The sequence below is a fragment of the Strigops habroptila genome, chromosome 2 (assembly GCF_004027225.2).
Source record: "Strigops habroptila isolate Jane chromosome 2, bStrHab1.2.pri, whole genome shotgun sequence".
NCBI classification, from domain to species: domain Eukaryota; kingdom Metazoa; phylum Chordata; class Aves; order Psittaciformes; family Psittacidae; genus Strigops; species Strigops habroptila.
In genome coordinates, this window is record NC_044278.2 from 54,913,879 (window position 1) to 54,933,974 (window position 20,096).

The following is a 20,096-nucleotide window of genomic DNA, read 5'->3' on the forward strand; positions in this document are numbered from 1 at the left end:
CTTCTCAACTGCAGCCATTCATCTTTTTTTAGAGATGACCACAGAGGACCATGGCATGTACAGACAAGTCCTGTGAAGCAACCTGCAGATACACTAACTTGCTTGTTGGTCACAGTACCCAAACCAAGCTTCTATTTGGAAAGAGAACCCAGGTACTTGGGCTGGGCTGAAGATGATCAAAGAAGTGGAAAAAATCCTATGTATTGACACGCAATCTAACTGAGAAAGCCAGGCTTACTGGCATGAAAGAAAAATTAATGTATGAAGACCATGAGCAAAAATATTCCCAAACATCTATTTATAGCTTTGACCTTCTAGATTTTCTGCATCACTAACTCAAGAAACAGCCTGCTGCCTGGCAAGCAGAGGTGAATGAAAGCAGAGGAATCCCATCTTGTTAAAGAAAGCCTTTGCTAAAGGGATCCTGTCAGCCAAAGTTTTAAATTCCTATCTGATAGATATTAGACAACTACTACCACAAAAACCTTGTGGGATTACAACATGATTTTTGGAAGGGTCTGTGGTGAGGTCTCTTTTCAGTCTTTGCTTTACACCCTTGTCACCACTCGGTGCATAAATAATCAATTTCAATGCTTCGCAGACAACAGCATTTCATGTAATACACTCTGCAGCATGTGCTTTTCCAGGGGTTGGAGGAAGTGCTTGCTTGTAGCAGAAGGAAAGGAAAACAGAAGGATAGCCAAGAGTCTTAAGTACAAGCAGTAGCAATTATTACTGTCACCTTCCCTTTCATTCCCTTTTCCCAGAGGACTTGATTTTCTTCCCCCACCCAGGGTTCTTTTAAATGCTGTACTTGGGACACTCCATTAGAAGAGAACATATTCTAAGAGTTCATATTTCTCTCTCTCTCTTTCCCCCCCTTCTTTTGTTCCCAGAAGCAGGATCTTAAATGAAAGATGATAAAAAGATGTCAGTATTATTGGAAAGATGATGTTATGAAATACACTTTTTTAACTCAAAGTGTATATTCCAGATCTCGTTGTTCAAAGTTTCATATTTTCAAGCATTAAAGAGTTTAAGATTCTATCTTGAAACAGGTAGAAAGCAGCAAAGAAGATCAAGAGGAGGAACTGAAAACACTGCTCATTTTAATTCCTAGAAGTTACGTAAACAGAATAGTTGTATGCTATAGACATGGACTACATCTTGATGATTATTGTTTATAATGTACATACACACCATAATGACAGCATAGAACAAATGCAAAAGAAAAATTGTAATAGGACAATCACTAAGAGGAACAGATATAAAAGGAAAGCTGTATGGCTGCTCAGAAACAAGGGACTGGGGTAAGGGATTAGCACTGAGGTGTATTTGACACAAGAAGTCTGGCAGGGTATGTGTGTTTCCCATTTGCCCTAGTTACTAGCTACTAGTTACTAGCTCAGCTAGTAACAAAGCTACTGCCAAGGCAAACATCAGCAACAATTACAAGACCTCAGTAGCCATGAGCTGTTTTAAGATTAAAATTCTCACAGAAACACAACCCTCAGACCAACACTTTAAAGATAAAAAGCATAGTAAACTTTTCTTAACCTTCTTGGTGGCTGTAAATAAGACACTATGTAGCTAGTTATGGCCAATTTTCCTTTTATGGAAACCTTCCTGTAAGATTCTCTTTTAGAAATTAATCTGTGAGTTTTATTCAATTAACTTGTGATAAAAGTTAAGCTTCTAAAGAAAGGACATGTTCTGTAACATTTACCTTGCTCTTACCAAACCAAACTCATCTGGTTAGTAGCATTTAGAAAAGAAGCACGAAGTATGTCTGCCAAATAGCTCTGTTGTATGAGCACAATCTATCTAGTTTATGCAATCTCTCACAGCAGTATCTAAGCAGGTAAAAAGCTGTTGGTATAGTACACAAAATTACTTCTGGGAAATAACTCTTAGCTTTAAATTGTTGAGAAGCAAAGTGGGTTTTGTATTCTTCTCCCCCCCCCCCCCCCCAGTAACCTCAGGCATCAACAGTCATACTAACATGTTGAAGGACTCTGAGGGAATGTGACAGCAAGTAAAGGGAATTGGCGACAAGAAACATTTCTCCCATTTGCAGCAGTTATCTGACTTCATCCCTTAAGAAAGCAAGCATCGAATCTGGAGCAGGCAGCCTACAAACCCTCCCCCACAAGGGCTACTGGTGGAATGGCTGATAGAATGGATTTGAGCACTGGACTGTGCGTATACGCCAATTTATTCAATTAGTGAATACGGATCCAGTGAGAATGGCAGGAGGGGTAGAGGTCCTAACTGGGGGGGGAGAGGGTGACAGCAGAGTAAAAAAAAGCTTTTTTGAAGGTAAAAAGCCAAGAGTGAGAAAGTGACAAAAGATGAGTAAGCACTCCTCATACATAACCTGCCCACTTAAGTGGCCCACTGCTTTATCCTAAAGCATAAAGTATCCTTCCCATACACATGAACCACTTTCTGTGGCATGCTCTCAAGTCCTAAGACCATCCCAGCTTTTCCAATTTAAAAATAAGACTACATTTCAGGGGAAGAAAGAACTACACGTTACTGTCTGCAAATGCTCAAAGTCATTTTGGGACATCAAACACCAGAGCTCCCATAATACTCACACAGAAAACAGAGTTTCATGAAGAATTTGACAGGTGACAAAAGGACTCACTGGCACTAGTTTAAAGCTCACGATTTCAAGGCTTAGAAACATGAAAACTACATGACAAAAAACTACCAGCAACCCATCTTTAACCCTGGTTCTTACCTCAGCAGGTTTCTTTTGTTCATTTGCTGGTGTTTTTGACTTGCTCCTGTATTTAGAACAAGAAGAAAAGGAAGTGGAAGGACCTGTTAAAAAAGAAAAAGGAAAAAGAGAATAAGAAAGGACCATTATAGCTCAGTTCAATTCATTTAATTTTTCAGTAAAACACAAGGCACTCCAATCTCCTGAATTATCACAAATTTTTGACAAGACGTGGGCAAAAAACTCTTAGGCAGTCTGTAGGCTTAATTACAGCTCCTCCTGTTCCACTCCTTTATAAAGCCACAGCACACAAAGTATATGGGTACATTCTGCTCTGCCCAATGCAAGCAGGAGTAAACAGAAACAAGCAGGCAGACCACTTTCCTTCACTTCCTTTCTAACAAAGTGGAAGATGAACAAAACTGAGAACAGAGTTTGCAACTCCTGGAAAACAAACAAAAAAACCCCAAAAAACAAAAACCAAAAAAGCAATGATACTAAAGCTGTTAGACTGGCACAGAGATTTTACCCAGAGAAGCTGTGGCTGCCCCATCCCCTGGCAGTGTTCAAGGCCAGGTTGGACGGGGCTTGGAGCAACCTGGTCCAGTGGAAGGTGTCCCTGCCCATGGCAGGGGGTTGGAACCAGATGAGCTTTAAGGTCCCTTCTAACCTAAACCATTCTGTGATTCTATGAAACAAGACCCTGTCATACAGGTTTTGGGGTTTTTTGTGGATAAAATGGGAAGATGCAACCTCAGGCTAACGCATGCCAAGGAACATTTAAAAATCTAACTATACTAAGTTGTATAACAGACAAAAGTGGAATAGATCAAGGACCAGTATAAGATAACATAAGATAACAATCAATATACTGATTATAACTCTGTGTCTTACATATTCACTGTAATTTACCAATGCTCAAATAGCTTGCCATCCCCAGCCATTTAAAGTTGAGGCTCTTGCGTAACAAGAGACAACAGGACTCCTTTTAAAAAACAGTAATTACAAAATAGGACCCTGGACAGTACAATTTCTCTTGAATTACAGATTTCTTTTTCCCAATGCTGAAAGGTAAAGGCATTCAAGTTTCTCTTCAAATTCAAAGTAGACTCAAAACTTTCCCTAGGTTTACAGGATCCTTTGCCTCATTTTCCTCCTATAACAGGAATCAGAACACCAAAGACTGAAAGAATGCAAAAAGAAAAAGAAACATGGTTTGTTTTTTTTTAATTTTAAGAGGTGAAACAGTTTGCCCTAGAACCACAGACGGAAACCACAATGGGGTGATAGACCAAAGAAAAACTAGTAGGTATTACTTACTCTCATTGTCTGAACTGTCACTGGTGCTTAGATGCCTGTGGCGTTTCATCCTGACGCATCCTAAAGAGAAAAGAAAAGTTGATGACAACCATTCTACCAGAAAAATCTCACCAGCTGCTGGCTGAGGCCAAGCTCCTCTCACTTAAGGCAAAGCTCCTCTGAAGAGCTTTCAGGCACAGACATAATCAGGCACTATGCTTTATTTCTACAAGCAACTCTTCCACCACAGCATGATTTGCGAAACTGAGCACCCTCAAAACCAGCATGCCTCTGCTGGCCAGAGCTTGCTCTGAATTCTGCAGCAAGGAGTGCAACTCGCTTGATTCCCAGCAGGGCGTGAGCAGCGCTCTGCTCTTGGAGGAGACTCAATGTCCCATCTGTTCAGCCAGAGGAAGAGTTGCCATGGTGGCAGTCGCTAGCTGAGAGATGGGTGCAGGCCAGGAAATAAGGTGGATGCACACAGCAAGGCAAGGATTTAGAAATACAACTCACCTTAAAAATAACCCAACACAAACACAAGCCAACAAAAAACAAAGGCATCCATGAAAAACTAAAGGCACATTTTAAACAGGGACAATCACAGAAGATAGTGCCTGATGCCATTTAAATCATCTGGCCACCACTTAGCTCACAAGTGACGTAGTTTTCAGAAGTTTGGGAAGTGATGTAGGATACTGCTTCCATGGTCCCATTAAAGAAGGTATTAAGCTTTTTGAAACTGATTTTTCAACATGTAACACATACAGAGAACACACAAGAAGAAAATTCTGCGCCTCCACTTAATAAAGGTCAAAACAGTGATCAGCTACATGCTCTAAATAAGTGCCAAGAGAAATCCATTCTTACAAGACTTGCTATTCTATAATGTTCAATGTTACATTCTTTAACTAAGAACCAGTAACATTTACAGTTAATAAAAGCAAACAAAAATTGCCCCGATCTTTTTAATGGATTCAATGAGGAAATTGGTAGAGAAAAGAAGTAAAAAATGATTCCGCAAGAACAGACAAAGCAGAAGCTAGGCACAAGCAGGTTACAGACAGCTGAACCTGAAATGCCTGCACTATTAGAATGCCAGCTTGGCCACACCTGAAACATAAGCAGGTTCAGTTCGTAAACAAAACCACATGCAGTCAAAAACAGCAACACAGCTAAGTGCCCCATTTGATAAACTCTCCATGGTAGTTACTGTACAATGGGTCTTGAGATTATCTGAAGACCATGGGATAAACAAGACTTCCAGATAAGAGAAGCCTACCCCAAGGCTTTGACAAGATTGCAATTGAGTTGTTTGCAGCACAAGTATTTAATTTAGCGGAAATTTCCACTCCTATTTAAGAGACCAAGTTTACTGAATCCAAATGCAATAATCGATCACTCAAAGTTCGAAATGATCCTTTTGAGCTATCTGTTGTAAAAAGACATTGCCCCACACTCCTGGGAGTCGAAAAAGGAAGCAACATGTGCAGTTTTCAAGCACAGCGATACAGAACTTCTGAGTCAGGTATTCAACCCGGGTGGAGGACAGATGGACACAGTGATCAACAGGGCAGGTCACCAAAAGGTGTCATTTGTATTACTTCAGCTATAAACTGCCATTGCATAACAATTGATTTCACATTAATTCACCTTCTCCCAGCTCAAAACAGCCTGGGGAAGGCAAGGCATACAAAGACCTGCGTCCAACACAAGAGAGGCATCAAAAACAAAGTACCCAAAACACCGCAGTTCTTTACTTCCAGCTAGCAGGGTCAGGTGGCTTCTGCAGGCACCGGCCAGGTGAAGAAACTTCCATGAACCTCTTAGGCAAAAGCTGTTTGACAGGTACAAGGCACTTGGGCCAGAAGAGCTTGTCTTTGTGCATGTTTTGGGGGCAGCAGACTTGAAATTGACTTCTGAGTAGTGAGGGGACGACTAGAAGACTACTTTCATCTTGTCAAGTCATGAAGTTTAAAGGCATGGACTTTAATCAAGAGCAAACAAAATGGTATTGCCTAGTTGAGAGCTTGTACTCCAGCAACCAAACCCAGCCCCCTGGAGCATACAACCCTCCCTAAAAAGCAGCAGATTCTGCCTGTGGCAACACCTTCTCTGCTGGCAGTCTTTCAGTTCAAAGAGCCCTGGCTTACAGACCATCGGGCATGTTACAAGACCTTGGGAGTCGATGAAAAGACGCATCTATGTGTGCCAAGTAGTATTGCTCACTTCCATTTCTTAGCAAGAAATTCAAGTGCTTGCTGCTTGCTTTAGTTTTATGTTCAGATGAATTTTCGAGCAGTTGTTAAAAGGTGCTGAAAGCTTATGGCAGGCAATTCTCATCTCTTATAGCCTATATAAACATGCAGCAATAAAACCTTTTCACTCCGTACTAAAGACACCTATCTGCAGAGCACAACATGAGCATTCAATTAAAGTAGGGTCAAACACGAGGCTAGGACAGACAACTGCAGGAGAGAACACCCAGGAAGCCTGGATTTTTGTCTGGGCAACTAGGAAAAGCAGAGAAGAGATGGTACTTGAAAGACAAGTTTACACAGAAACTTGAAGCGTAACAAGAACTTTGGAACAGAAAGCACACCTCTGCAAACAAGTCCATAGGAGGAAAAACAAAACCAAACCAACTAAAACTGAACAAAATTAAAAAGCTGTATTTGAGAACTGGATTTGTAGCAGCTCAGGCAAGAGATTTACACCTCTGTCACAGCAGACAGAAACAGCGAAAGCAGTCACTCAGGGTAAAAGCCCCAAATAGTAATAACGCTGGATTCCCGCCCGATTTTTTTCAGCAATATTAACCACAACAGTCAGTAAGAGCCCACAGAGCTACAACAAATCACAGGTGTGTGCTGCATTCACTAACACAGGTTATTGAAGTGACCAACACTAGCCATACACCCCCATATGATGCAGGAGTAACAGACTCAGCATTATTCAACAGGACCACCTCTGCTTCACTTTCGTTTTTAGCAGGAGACTCCTCTGCTGTACCCTCGCATACACTGGGATTGGCACAAAACTTCCAGCTCACTTCCACCCCAAAGCATGAGTGAGGGCTCACCAAAAAGGCTCACTAACAATGGTACCACTCCCCAGTCATCACAGAGGGGTCCCAAAGTAACACCCATTTGTGGTAAAGATCCCACCGCACTCCTTCAGCTGCCTTTGCAGAATGCAGGAGAATCAGCAGCTGCTCAGTTCAGAAAGACAAGAGATGCAAAGCCAGACTCCACAACATGGAAACTTATGCCAACCTCCCCCAGCTCCAGTCCAATTCCCCCCTAAAGCAGCCCAGCACGCTCCAGTTTCGTCCCTCAGCTTCAGATGACAATACTATCAGCTGGATGATACCATCCGGAGCAAGGCTGCAAGCAAACCTGTGCCAAAGTTCCTACTACTTCCATCACATTTACGTGTTATCACTTGCAATGTACTGTGAAGAGTTTAAATAAATAATGAAAAAAAATTTAAAAAAATAAATGTACACACACACAAATATCCCTAAAAAGGCTAAATGTAGAAAGGGCAATCCACACATCAAATGCCCAAACAAATAGAACCAAAAATCCCACACAAATGGGTACAATCTCACACATATCCTAGCTCTGCCCCCTTTCTAACTTCACCCCTGCAACTATGGTGAAACGAAGCCTAGGATAAAGGAGTACAATTAATTATTTTTCAACATGTGCATCAAGTTTAATGGAAAGGTAGGAAATAAACTAACAAGATTGCCAGTGCCCTTTTCCTAGTTCAGAGTATCAGTGGCAACACCAAGAGAGTCAAATAAACAGTGTTAGTTTTACGCACAAAATGAAAAAATCTAGTGAACTTTTATAACAGCTAAAAAAATATTTTTTCCACAGAATAGTTAAAATATAAATTTAGAAACCAGCCTCAAATAGATGCTATTGATAAAGAAAAGAGAAAACAAAACAAAAAGAGATGAGCTGTCATTAGCAGTATGATGGAAACACTGGACCACTAGCAACTAAAACCATCAGCCTCCTTCCACTTCAGTTATCTTCATGCAGATGTTTTGCAAATGTGCGCGTTGAATTTCTTGTCTGAATTTTGAGAACTTAGTTTTAGCATTTAAACTTTGTAGTGGTTCCAACGCACAAGCTAAGATAAACAAGGAGCATAAAGCAACTCAACACCAAAATGTTATTGCAGAGCAAAAAAGGTAAGTGGCTCCACCCCCCAAAAAAAGCCCCAAGAAAAGCCTTATTTCCCAGTTACTGAGCAACAATTCCACTACCTTAAAACTTAAGCAGAGGTGCTTTGGCTGTGGATTTGATTTCTGCTCAAGCCTTACAGCCAAGCACAGATTACACTAAAAATGATCATTAAGAGCATAACATGTCTTGATCTAAAGCTTCTCCCCTCCCTGCCCCTCCTCTTTTTAAATCCACAGAAGGACTAATAGCTGATCGATCACTTGTATGACAACATATCCAAGTTCTAAACATGCTCACCTTAAGGGACCTTTTAAATGAAAATACAGAAATGACATTAAAAAATCACCATGTCACAAGCAAAAAGATACTCAACCCTTCAGGCAATTATTGCAATGGAACATTTTCTGGTGTCATTTTTATATCCCTGTATGTATGTTGTATCCCTGATGTGCTCACAACAACTAAAGATAAACCCCACAACTTCAAGAAGAAAAATCGGTCTCATTCCCTGCTATCACCTAAACACCCGAACGCAGGTCAAAATGCCCTGAACTGTTTGGGTGTTCAACCAAAAATAACCCCAGGAAACACATTCTCCTCAGCCACAAGCAGCAACATCATGCTGCCAACATTTCCCTGGCTTCCAGAAGGCTGCTGCCCATATTGGGAATTCTGCCTTGGAGCCAAAATCGACACTGGATCCAGCACATCACTGCGCTTTCCTTGAAAGCCAGGAAAATGCTACCTTACACTCACCTGACTGAAACGAAACATGGATCCCAATTTAAGAGTAATCAACATATCAGCCAGCACATGCAAGAATCTGACAAAACCAAAACACTGCTAGTGCCAAAAATCTAGGGGAGATGTTTTGCAATTAATGATTTCTAAATTATGTTTGCTCCTTTTTGCTTATTCACAGTGCAGACACTGCTGAAGTGAACAAGGACACTTGCCTCTACCACCATTCTCCTCTCCCCAGGGAAAACTGGAGTTGCACTGACTGAAGGCACTTCCCCTTTCTGAAAAGCTAGTTAGCATGCATTACTCAAAAAAAAAAAAAAAAAAAAAAAAAAAAAAAAAAAAAAAAAAAAAAAATCAGTCAAGCAGCATATGTAAACAGCAGACAGCTAAGAAAATTTCAGAGCCTTATTCAAAACCCAAATACCTACAGAAACAACAGCAACAAACATTTTTCCTTTTTAGATTGTGTCAGAGTAAACAACTAAATTTACCAAATAAGCTATTAAGTTTATCCTCCTGTTCTGATACTGATGCACTATAGGCTGAAAAATGTAACAGAGCTAGCAGAAAAAAGGATGAGGTATCTCACAGAGTCCGAATTCATACAGCATATTAGGCAAGACACCAGTGACAAGCGTACAAAATGAATCCTTAAATCCAGCCTAGATTTCGGAACAAAACAGTATCTCCAAGGAGTAACAGTCATTTCTTCCTGGCTTCAATTTGTTGTAGAGAAAGGTTAAATATATCCATACGCTACTCAGTACCTGTTGAGACCTACACAGAAGGAACAGGCAACAAAGAAATTCAAGGAGCTGTAAGGCAAATTTAACCTAGACCTGTGAGATTTTATTTCTTCATGTTTTAAAATAGACTGACAAAAATGGAATTGGCCACTGCACTAAGGAAACTTTCAAGTGTGACAAAGAAATAACCTACTTTCTTTATCTTATTAAAAAGAAAAACAGCATCTATGTATGCAAACCAAATGACAAGCTACACACAAATTTCGGATTAAAATTCTGTACTTATATTTTTACAATATGGCTTGTCTATGTTAAAAAAAAAAAATTAAAAAAGAAATACAAAAAAAGGCAGAGGCAGGAGGTAGAAATTTCCAAGTCTCCAAAATGTGGTTTATGTAACTGTTAAATTTAGATTAGGAAGCAAATTATCTTGAAAGGTCTCCAGGAAATGTAGTACAGTAAAACCATTTAAATAGGTCAAATTTCATAGTCAACTGCCAGGGAAATTATGAAATATGAGAAGAGTTAATACAACCTTTCAAATAACTAGAGGAAGAGAGATCACTCATGTTTGGGTTTTTTATTATTATTTTTTAATATCCTATCCAATCTCACAAAAAGGCTACCTAAACTGGAAAAACACCTACTCAGAACTTGGATTGGCAGTATGTGCTGCACTGAAAAGGTTTGCAAGCTTAAACAATTCACAGGAAAAGTTCAGCAAAAAAAATTTACATTGTTTCTTTATTTCGTTCTAACAAGAATGAAAATTTTAAGATTAGTAATATCCTCCTACTGAAGAACCCCCTAATAGAGTGACCACATCTATCCTACCCTCCTCTCACCCCAAAATGAAACCTTGATTTATTCTCTGAAGACTTTACTGGGCCTACCACAAAATAAAACTTTTCCTGCCACTACTTCATACTAAGCCTTGGTTAACATAACAATCTGTAGCTCAACAAAGCAGGAATGTGCCAGTTTTTACAAACAGCACTACCAGTGACAGCCAATTCCTTTGTCATTAAAGAAATAACGTTAGTAGGCAATGAAGTACATGTTACAGGAATCTGGATAATAACATGGGTCTGTATGAAGTGCAATAGCAACTACCTAGTCTCAAGCTCTCTTTTCCTTGTACATTACCTTTTTACACAAGGCAATTGGGCACCTGCCACAAGGATACTGTGTGTTTAAAAACCAGAAAAAGGAACCCAAAATATCATCTTCCAGCACAATTTATCCCTTGAAATAGTTAAATTCTGAACTGAAGTCAGCTGATAGATCATAAAACCATGATGAAGAAATCCCAAATATAATCCCCCCCACTCCATCAGTGGATTACAGGCCAAAAGGGAACCCTGACATTATTTCATGTGCCCTTCTACAAAGATGATTCATCATTTGGTCTACTGCAAAGCACTTAATGCCCTTCATTTTGCTTTGGGAGTTTCAAAAGAGGGTAAGTGATGCTACTTCACATTTATAACATGCTTTGACGATACAATAAAATACAGCACACCCAGAGCACAACTGCCTTTCCTACCTTGAAAACAGTAGTGCAGCTTTTAATTTCCAGTGCCACATCCATGCGAAGACCCACCGTGAGGGCAGGTGGGGACAGATTTCCACAAGGCCTTCAGCTAAACCACCTCACACCAAGCAGCTTGGTAAAAATCAGAAGTCAGTGGCAGAAGAGCAAGTCACCATCAACACGCACAGCACCACCATTACCTTAACAGCAACTCTCCAACAGGCCAGAAAGATTAAATGACGCTCTCCTCCCTGTGCTTCCTCGACACCTGGCAGTGACTGAGCAGCTTTATTTTTGTCTCTGAAGCAAGCTGCATGTGTTGGCCTGTGCACAGAGCAGCCAGGTGGGCCAGGCTGACATGGAAATATTTCTGCCCATTAAACACTGCATCCTGAAAATGATACTGACCTGAGCAAAATCAATTTTAAGAAATAAACAACATCAGACTGCCGTTAATGCAAGCAAATACACCTATGCATACGTGGTTCTGCTCCTCTCTGCTTCAGTCCTCGTAATTACTTTCTGCTCCTGAACAGAACGTTGTTTTCATACCAGCTGTTTATTAACAGAGCTACCGTTTTCCTAAGAGCAGTAGAGATTTGGACACACACACACACAAAAAAAAAAAAAAAAAAAAAAAAATTATTTCCCTCAAAATACCCCATTGAGTTTGAACGAAAGTCTGCTTTTAAAATAAAAAACAATTAAAAGAAAGCACTTCCTCTCGCAACACCACAACCAGCCCCACGCTGTCTAGCATTGCCATGCTCGCAACACCTGAGGTGTGTCTGCCCAGCTGCAGCCCAGTGAACACTTCTCACCCCCCTCCTGGCTCCTCAAACACCTCCCAGCATTGCTCCCACTCAGGGGAAAAGCTAAAATGAGGGCACAGCCCTCAGGAAAAGGAACCCCTGTCCTCAGCAGGACACCAACACCCCACTGGTCCTCCCCTTCTGCCTGACCCAGCTGGGCCCACCTCATGGCCAGGGGGAGTGACATTGCTCCCAAATGCAATGAAACAAGGAACAAGCTCTCAGCAGGAAAGTCAGAGCAGGCATTATCTCGGCTGCCACGCAGCAGGTCAGTGCCTGAGGCCGAGGTGGCCGGCAGGGCAGGCTGGCAGGGCAGGCCCACAGGACAGGGAGGAGTGCCATGCTGCTGGAGGGAAGCCATCACAGCTCTTGCTTCCTCAGGCCAGCCTCACACAAACAAACCGCCTCTTGTCAGGCTGTTGGAAACTCCACAGCAGCTAATTCATCCCTGAAGTAATCCCCCAGGAGGCAGGGGCTAGCTCACATACACACCTCTAACTACACACATGCACCATATGCCGCAGGAAAGTGCCGATCTGGGGTACACACACGTGGAGGACTTAATCTGCTCCCAAGAGCCCTCAGCAGGGAAGATGCAGTTACTAATCATGTGTTATCTGTTTTACAGGGCTCCCTCAGAAGAAAACTTGTACCTGACATTTACACTGAAGCAGCATCTAATAACAAAGGGCCAAAAGAAAAAAAACCCCACAAGCCCATATGTACTTACTAAACAAAGATGAAGCTAAGGTCTTTGCTGTAAGACTGGTGTGCACATACTGCTACTAAAAACTGACCAGTACCAGGTCATTGCACCCAGTGCTAAGCCAGGTAAACAAAGAGATGGCTGCCGAGGGGCTCCCTCAGGGGATTCAACACCCAAAGACAGCCTCATGCACTCTATCTGCAAGGAGATTGCAGTCATGGGCGCGCCAAACGCTGGCGAGAAACAGGAGCAGCATGCACACGCCTCACCAGTATCACTGAGCAGAAAAGCCTCAGAGAGCGGTTAGCTGGGCTTTCTATTTTAAGAACTGGTATGATTCACATTACCTTGGCTCTAAGTGTTTTGCAGTCTTTACCATATCCACCCTCACGATAAGCTCATGTTAAGCAAGCACTGAAAGCTCTGACATTTCAGAGCTGCAGCACAGAGCAGCCATACATCACGCAGGGAGCCTCTGGCAAAGCAGGCAGTTGCATACAGGTCTCCCAAGTGCTTATCCCACAACCTCACCGCTCGCTGCCCTTCCTGCTGATGCACACATGGAGTCAAACAGAATAAAAATCCCTGTGATGCACTAAGTCACCGAGTATTGTCCTGCTGTTGCACTGTGATGAAATTGCTCCACAGCAGGAAGGGGGAATGAAAGAAACTAACAAAAGAGTCACTGGTTAATTGAAAATTAGGCAATAACCAGCATTACACTAGTTCAACTGAAGCTGCCACTTTGCTCTATCTGCCTGATGCTGCCAGCAGCTGCCCACTTGTATCTGTTTCTCTGCTCTCCAGCTGTATTAATGCGTGCTTTCATGACAAAACACAGGTAACAATCTAGCATCACAGCTAGGAACACAGGCAGGAAATTTTACCAGAGAAGGAAGGATCTAGAAATGGATGCGTTACTGGGATTCCAAAAAACAAATTTTCTATTAATAGTATAGGCAGAAGTTCTCATCTCCTGCAAGATACTTGTTTAAAATAATCGGTTATTTTTTTGGTACTTGCAAATAAATAAAGTAGGTTTCACTGTTCTCGTTTTCTTTTCTCCTAAGTCTCAAATAATAAAAGAATCAACAACAGCAGCCTGTATTAAAATATTTTATCTGACTCGTTTATTTCTTGGTTATAATGTTTTAAAGAGGCTAACCACCTTGCTGCAAAGTTTTGTATCACTAACAAAGCCTGAAGGATTGCAAAAACCAGCAAGCTGCATCTTTATATTCTACTCAAAGGATAAGAGAAAGTAAGAACACAAATATTTTCCTATAGGAAACATTAAGTTGATGATTTCTTTCCTCATTGGACAAGAAATGGTTTTCATTTACAAGTTGAAAATAAGCAATCTGGATTCTGAAGTTTTCCTCAAGTAAGAAAAAGGGCACCAAGGGGATCATTGGACAGGAACAATTAAAGGGAATTTACTGTCACAGCCAGAACTCAAAATAATATTTGGAATATTCCAAATTATTGGTTGAATACTAACATCCTACTACATTTTCTCACATTTCATACGACACATATGCGACTGCAACATTTAATTCTCTGTGTCAAAACATCACAACATGAACAAAGATTTACTAGACTTGTTAAAGCACTTTTTCATTTTAAAAAACTTTCTAAAGAGACAGAAAAATTTGCCTTAAAAACTAATGAATTTAAATTAATTTTAATGTCCAGTCAATTAATTTAATGTTATGTGCTACTATCTGTAATATTACAACACACCAAAGATGTTCAGGACTCTCTTAGTCTGACAGATTTAAAATAGATTTATAAAAATGTAAGTAAGATTCCAGGTTTCTCTAGATCACCCAATTGAGTTGGGAAAAGACATCATGAAAGAGATACTTTGATGTTTGTCCATTTCCATGTACAGAGCAGAGGCAAAAAGTAAAATCACTCTTTTTTTTCCCCCCGTTGTAATGCAAAATGCAGCAATGACAAAATACACAGCAAACTTGCTCACTGGGGCTGACACTACCCTGGAAAAGGGAACTAAAGGATGATTGTACTTGCCCAAGGTTTCTAAATTGCCACATCTTGTTTGAGAAAGCAGTCAAGAGATGCATCCTAAGACCACATAAGGTTCAATTTCCTACCAAAGAGCCAAGTTGAAGCTGAAGTACTTTTCTGTTTTTTTGGATGAGGGGACACACTGGTCAGAACTGACCATTAACACTCCTCCAAATTCCTCCCTCCTCTTTCCTCCTGTTGACTAAACAAACAAAATGAGTAAGACTAGACCCCCACTCTTCTACTGTGGAAAGCATGTCCTTACTTGAGCTGTGCTAAAGCTAAGCAAGGGGATGGAGGTGGCTTTTTCTGGCACAGGAAAAAAGCTGCCAACCCATAGGGTGGATCACAAACAGCAGTTGTACTTGAATAGGTGGAGTGAGAAAGTACGGGAAAATACCATCCTTTCCATCCTATGATGATAAGGAACTACCACAAGTGACCTTCCAAAGCTGCAGGGGCATGAGATAATGAATCTGACTCCAAAGCAGGTCACTTCATCCACTCTCCACCTCTGTACTGGAAAGAATGGAAATGCCTACAAACCATGGAAGCAGGGAGGTGTTTCACCACATCTTTATTCATAGGTAAGAGCCCACAACATGCTGCAGCTGCTGCACCTGAATCACATGCTGTCAAGAGCAGTAATAAAGTCTCCGCTGAGAAACAGGGAGAGGTTACAATTAAAAGTGCAACTATAAAATTGAACAAAACATAACCACCCTTACAGCAGAGTCACTCTTAAGACTCCACAACACAATGCAAAACCTGCACAGTCAATGTTTTGTATATGCAACTCCAGTCGGTCAGTGAGGTTTTTTGAACCTGTAAAGAAGTCTCCTTCTCTGCAGGCTCTTACCCTGTGCAGCTGCAGGGCACAAGGCAGGCTGCAACTATTTGTTATCAGGAGTCTGCAATTGAGAGAAAGCATGACTTGACCTGTGCTTGGGCAGAAGAAGGCCACCTGAGACTCCTCATCCACCTCCCCAGCTCTGCAACAGAAAAAGTGACCAGTTCATGCTGAAGCTGTAACCCAGGAACAGCCCAGGCACGGTCCATCCACTCCCTCGGACATCCCTGCCAGGGACACTGAGCACTGCTGCCTACCCCAACACTAACTATGGCTCCCAGTTAACACACACAGCGCCATGCCAAAGCGCCTGTGCAATGCTTTTGAAAGGCCTTAAGGTGGTGAAAACAAACACATTCACAGAATGCCTTTAAAAATGGGGTCCTTGGGTATTCTGAGATCAGCTGTAGCAGAAACTAAAGCACGGAGAGCTGTGCATCTACACAAGAGAGGTGCAAGAGCAGCAGCAACAAGCATCAATACAAACCTGTCTGGTTTCATTTGCTGCACCTGCTGAGCCATGTAGAGAAAGCTTTATGGATAAGCAACACTAGTAGATCACTCATGTGGGCTAAGGGCAAGGGAGTACCTTCTAGCTCCCCCCAGCACCACTGGAGAAAAAGTAGAGAAGCATGCCATGGCTTCAGGGCAAGAGATTAAACGGACTGAGACTACCCACCTGAAGAAGGAGGGTGCAGAATAGGAGAGATCTGCCGTAACTGGCAGGAAACAGCAAACAGGATGGAGACACTCACTGCTGCTCATAGTGCAGAAGACAAGGGACATATAGAGTTACCGAACACACTTTGAAGGAGAGTCATTAAAAGAGAAAAGTCATTTCGTACAAAATTACTTAGAGAAACTCAATGCTACGGGATGTTGCAGAGGTTTAAAAGTAAACAGATTGAAGAGAATTAGGCAAATGGAAGAAAAGGGCTATTAAACACAATATGTCATGTCAATCTGCTGGAAATCCCAAAGTCAAAATTTTACAACAAACAGAGCCTATACGAGCTTTATAATGCTTTTTTTCCCTAGGTGTCCACTATTGACCATTATCAGAGACAGTAATTGGCCTGATTCAGCAAAGGAACTCATTCGAAACCATACTTACTCATAACAATTCACCTCTGTGCAATGGATTTCATTTTCTTAATATATCAGTTCCCAACCTGACCTCTTTGGACTACAGATCAGACAGGTGGTCCATAGGAACACAGTAAATACTGAAATTAGTCTGTTTATCAGACAAGATTCTGATTATGATGAGCACAACCACCAGGGATTCTGACAGTTGACATGCCATTGCCCCAAAGAGTTTGTTAATCGCTGTTCACTGTAGAGAGCTATTTTGGTCATAATGATTAAATAAAAGATTAGCTCATTCCCAGTGTGTTGGAGTTGCTGCCTTTTTTTCTTTTCTTAAAGAGAAATTAAATAAACATGCTGTGCAAATACAGCCTACATGCACCTTCGGGCACTACCCAGTCAGGATTTTCTTTTGGGTTCTCTTCTACTCTATAAGGATCCAATCCCTTTAATAACTAGACTTTTAATTCCATATCTGAAGTTAAAGAATCCACTAAACTTCCATTTTCTTCCATTTTTCCAAATCTGGATAACTAGCACAATGTTCTCATGTGAATTCCTACAGTTTTATTACCTAAAACCTTTCCAAGAGACACATCTGAAGTTACACTCTCTCCTCCCTCACAGGGAAATAACCCAAAATAACCCAAAACCTGCAACACTGTTAGTGTATGCCTGAATTCTGTAAAATTTGGAACTCTTAAAAACGTACTTAAACTATCTAAAACAAGTAACCATGCTTAAACTTTTGCCTGTAAAGCCCAAACATGAGAAGTGATCCATTTCACCTGAGCCTTTAATTTTATTAGTCAAATCTGTCTGAGGTCATATTTTCCAACTGCAGTGGCACAGCATACTGTATTGCAGCCCTGCTAACAGCACAGAATCAGGTGGGAGGAGAGGCCGATGCTGGTTTTGTGTAGAAAGGAATCTCTAAGCCCTGACCCCTCGAAGACAAAGCGATGGTACAAGAGTAGTCAAGGCCAAAGCTCTATTTGCAGAAAATCAATGGGCTACGCACAATAGCAACTGCACTCAGATGTTCAGGGCTCAGCTGGAGTCTGTAGATCTGGTCTCTAAAATGAGAGTATCTGACACTGAAACACTGAAAACTAGAAAAAACACTTTCCCCCTCCCCCTCTTTTTTTTTTTTTTTTTTTTTTTTTAATTTAAACAGTCAAAGCAGAAGGAAGCTTTGAACTACAAGTCTTGAAACTGAGATGACTGCATCCCTTCTCTTTGCCACTCCTTATGATCTTTGGTAGCCAGCCAAATGGCTCAGCTTAGCTTCACTTTCCACATCAATCCCAAAGTTGAATAAGTAATAAAACTTGCATCAGGAGAGGGCTTTATAATCACATTAGAGATGTGCAACAGAGACCGGCTACCTCGGTTCACTGGACAGCTTGAACGAGGCTTCATAATGAGGTACAGGTGTTAGCACTAATTAGGAATACCCGGCTCGCTGCTGACATCAGCCCCTCAAAGCCATGACTGCACTTTAATCCTTTAAGCCACACAAAAGAAAAACAGAGAGCAGGCGGACAAAAAAGTCTCTGAAAACGCCTCTGCAGAGGATTGAAATATTTTTGCTTACTTGGGGGGGGGGGGGAGAATATAGAAGTGTCACAAAGCTGCAGGAAGTTTACTGTGAAGTATCTGAGCATGTAAAAGCATCTCAACCTTGTGCACAACCGGGTTTTAATTTTAGAAAGGGTATCACTGTGTACATACAGTATGTATTCATCACAACGATCAAAATTTATATCCAGAAAAGCAGCACAGAATGAAAAGGAGTACAAGCAGCACATGTAAATATTGCGGTAAGATAAAATTACTCCGTCTATGCCTACCAGCCTTCCAAGCATTACGGGATACATAAAGATAGATTTTAACTGAAATTATTACAAGGAGCTTTGCAGGCTGGAACCTCATTGTTAACAGCTTCTTTTATGACTTCCTCTGCTTTAAAAGACTTTATACTCCTTTAAAATCCACAAAGCTTTCATTTAAAAGGCGATATCTGAATGTTGAAGGTATATAGGTTCAATTTACACATTGTAAACACTAACACACACACATTTAGGGTTTTCTTAAGTATCAGTTCCTCCTTCACTTACATGCCAGCTCATGAGGTAGATGTTTTCGCTTCAGCTGATGACATCACAAGCTCCTAAAAAAATGAAAGGAGTGCTATTTAGGTAGTAGGAGTGACATCAGGCACTTCATGTTTGAGCTACAGCTTAATTTTTGGCAAGTAAGTGAAGGGTGTATTATATTTTTACTGCAATTTTCCCAAGCAAATTATATATCCATAATCTAAAGCCTTAAATTCTGTAATTCTCACTTAATATGTGGAAAAATGAAATACATCAGCTATATATACACATCCTACAATTAAAAGTAAATTTATAACAATAATCTCAAAGTTGGTTTTGCCTTCCTTTTAACAACAACGGGAACCAACTTTACCAATACCAACAAAACAGAACTTTAATTAGTATTTTCTCTATCTTGTTTCGGGAATTACAGAAAAAGTTCAAGTAGCTGCTGCACACTTATTCAGCTGACTTAAGGAGCTGATTTCTCCGAATACACCAATGCTTTCTTCCTTCTAGAGGGCCTTCTATGAAATGAGCATGCTTATAAATTCATAGAGGGGGCAAATAAAAAAATAAGTATAGAGGGGAAGCTCCCTGTGGCTCCTGCTTTAATTCCTCAAGACATTCCTTCAAACCTCTCCTTGACAATCCTGGACAGTTCAGCTTCCCTGGCAGGGATTCTGCTTACTCGCTCTTTTTAATCTAGTTCTCAGCCTTGAGCAATAGCAAATATGGGAATAGAAGGAATTTTTCCCTCCACCAACTGCCCGCATTCCCCTCCTGCAGGATCATGCACATGTATGGTTTGCGTCCTATTGTAATGGACATGGGAAAAGCATTAAAGCTGTTACACCCAACAGCTTAATTGCAGCACTCCTCGGAGATGCCGGCAGTTAGACCAGGGTCTGTCCTGGCAGGCAGTCCACCCCATGCCTTAAGAGTAAAAAGCTAACAAAAACAGGACTGCTACAAGCTGGGGAACAAAGTATTAGAGAGCAGAAATTCAAGTAAAAACCAAAGAACTGATAACTGCATACCCTGCCAGAAGAATAATAAAAGGGGGAGGAGGGGATGGCAATGTCTTTCTAACTGAAATAAGGCAGTTTCTGGCCCAAGTGTCAGCACCATGCTGTAACATTTCTGCTTCTCCACCCATCTGCAGCACAAGAAAAGGATACCACCACCCATCCACTGAGGAGTGGCACAGATTCTATTACTTAGGACAACTATTGTTGCTCAACTTCGGCTGTGGCATCAAA

The 20,096-nt window shown here is 41.1% G+C and overlaps 1 protein-coding gene across 3 annotated transcripts in view; it reads right to left on the reverse strand.

Moving 5' to 3' along the window:
* The window catches only part of JADE3 (jade family PHD finger 3), a 67,429-nt gene that overhangs the window by 30,029 nt on the left and 17,304 nt on the right, over positions 1 to 20,096 (reverse strand). For 2 of the 3 annotated variants that reach the window (XM_030476744.1, XM_030476743.1), the window contains exons 2-4: positions 18,856 to 18,908; positions 4,046 to 4,105; positions 2,747 to 2,829 (exon numbers count right to left, since the gene is read on the reverse strand). In XM_030476744.1, the coding sequence (XP_030332604.1) occupies positions 2,747 to 2,829; positions 4,046 to 4,094 (132 nt within the window). In that variant the 5' untranslated portion in view covers positions 4,095 to 4,105; positions 18,856 to 18,908. The remainder of the gene's footprint in view (positions 1 to 2,746; positions 2,830 to 4,045; positions 4,106 to 18,855; positions 18,909 to 20,096) is intronic. The other variant, XM_030476745.1, reaches the window with a different exon arrangement.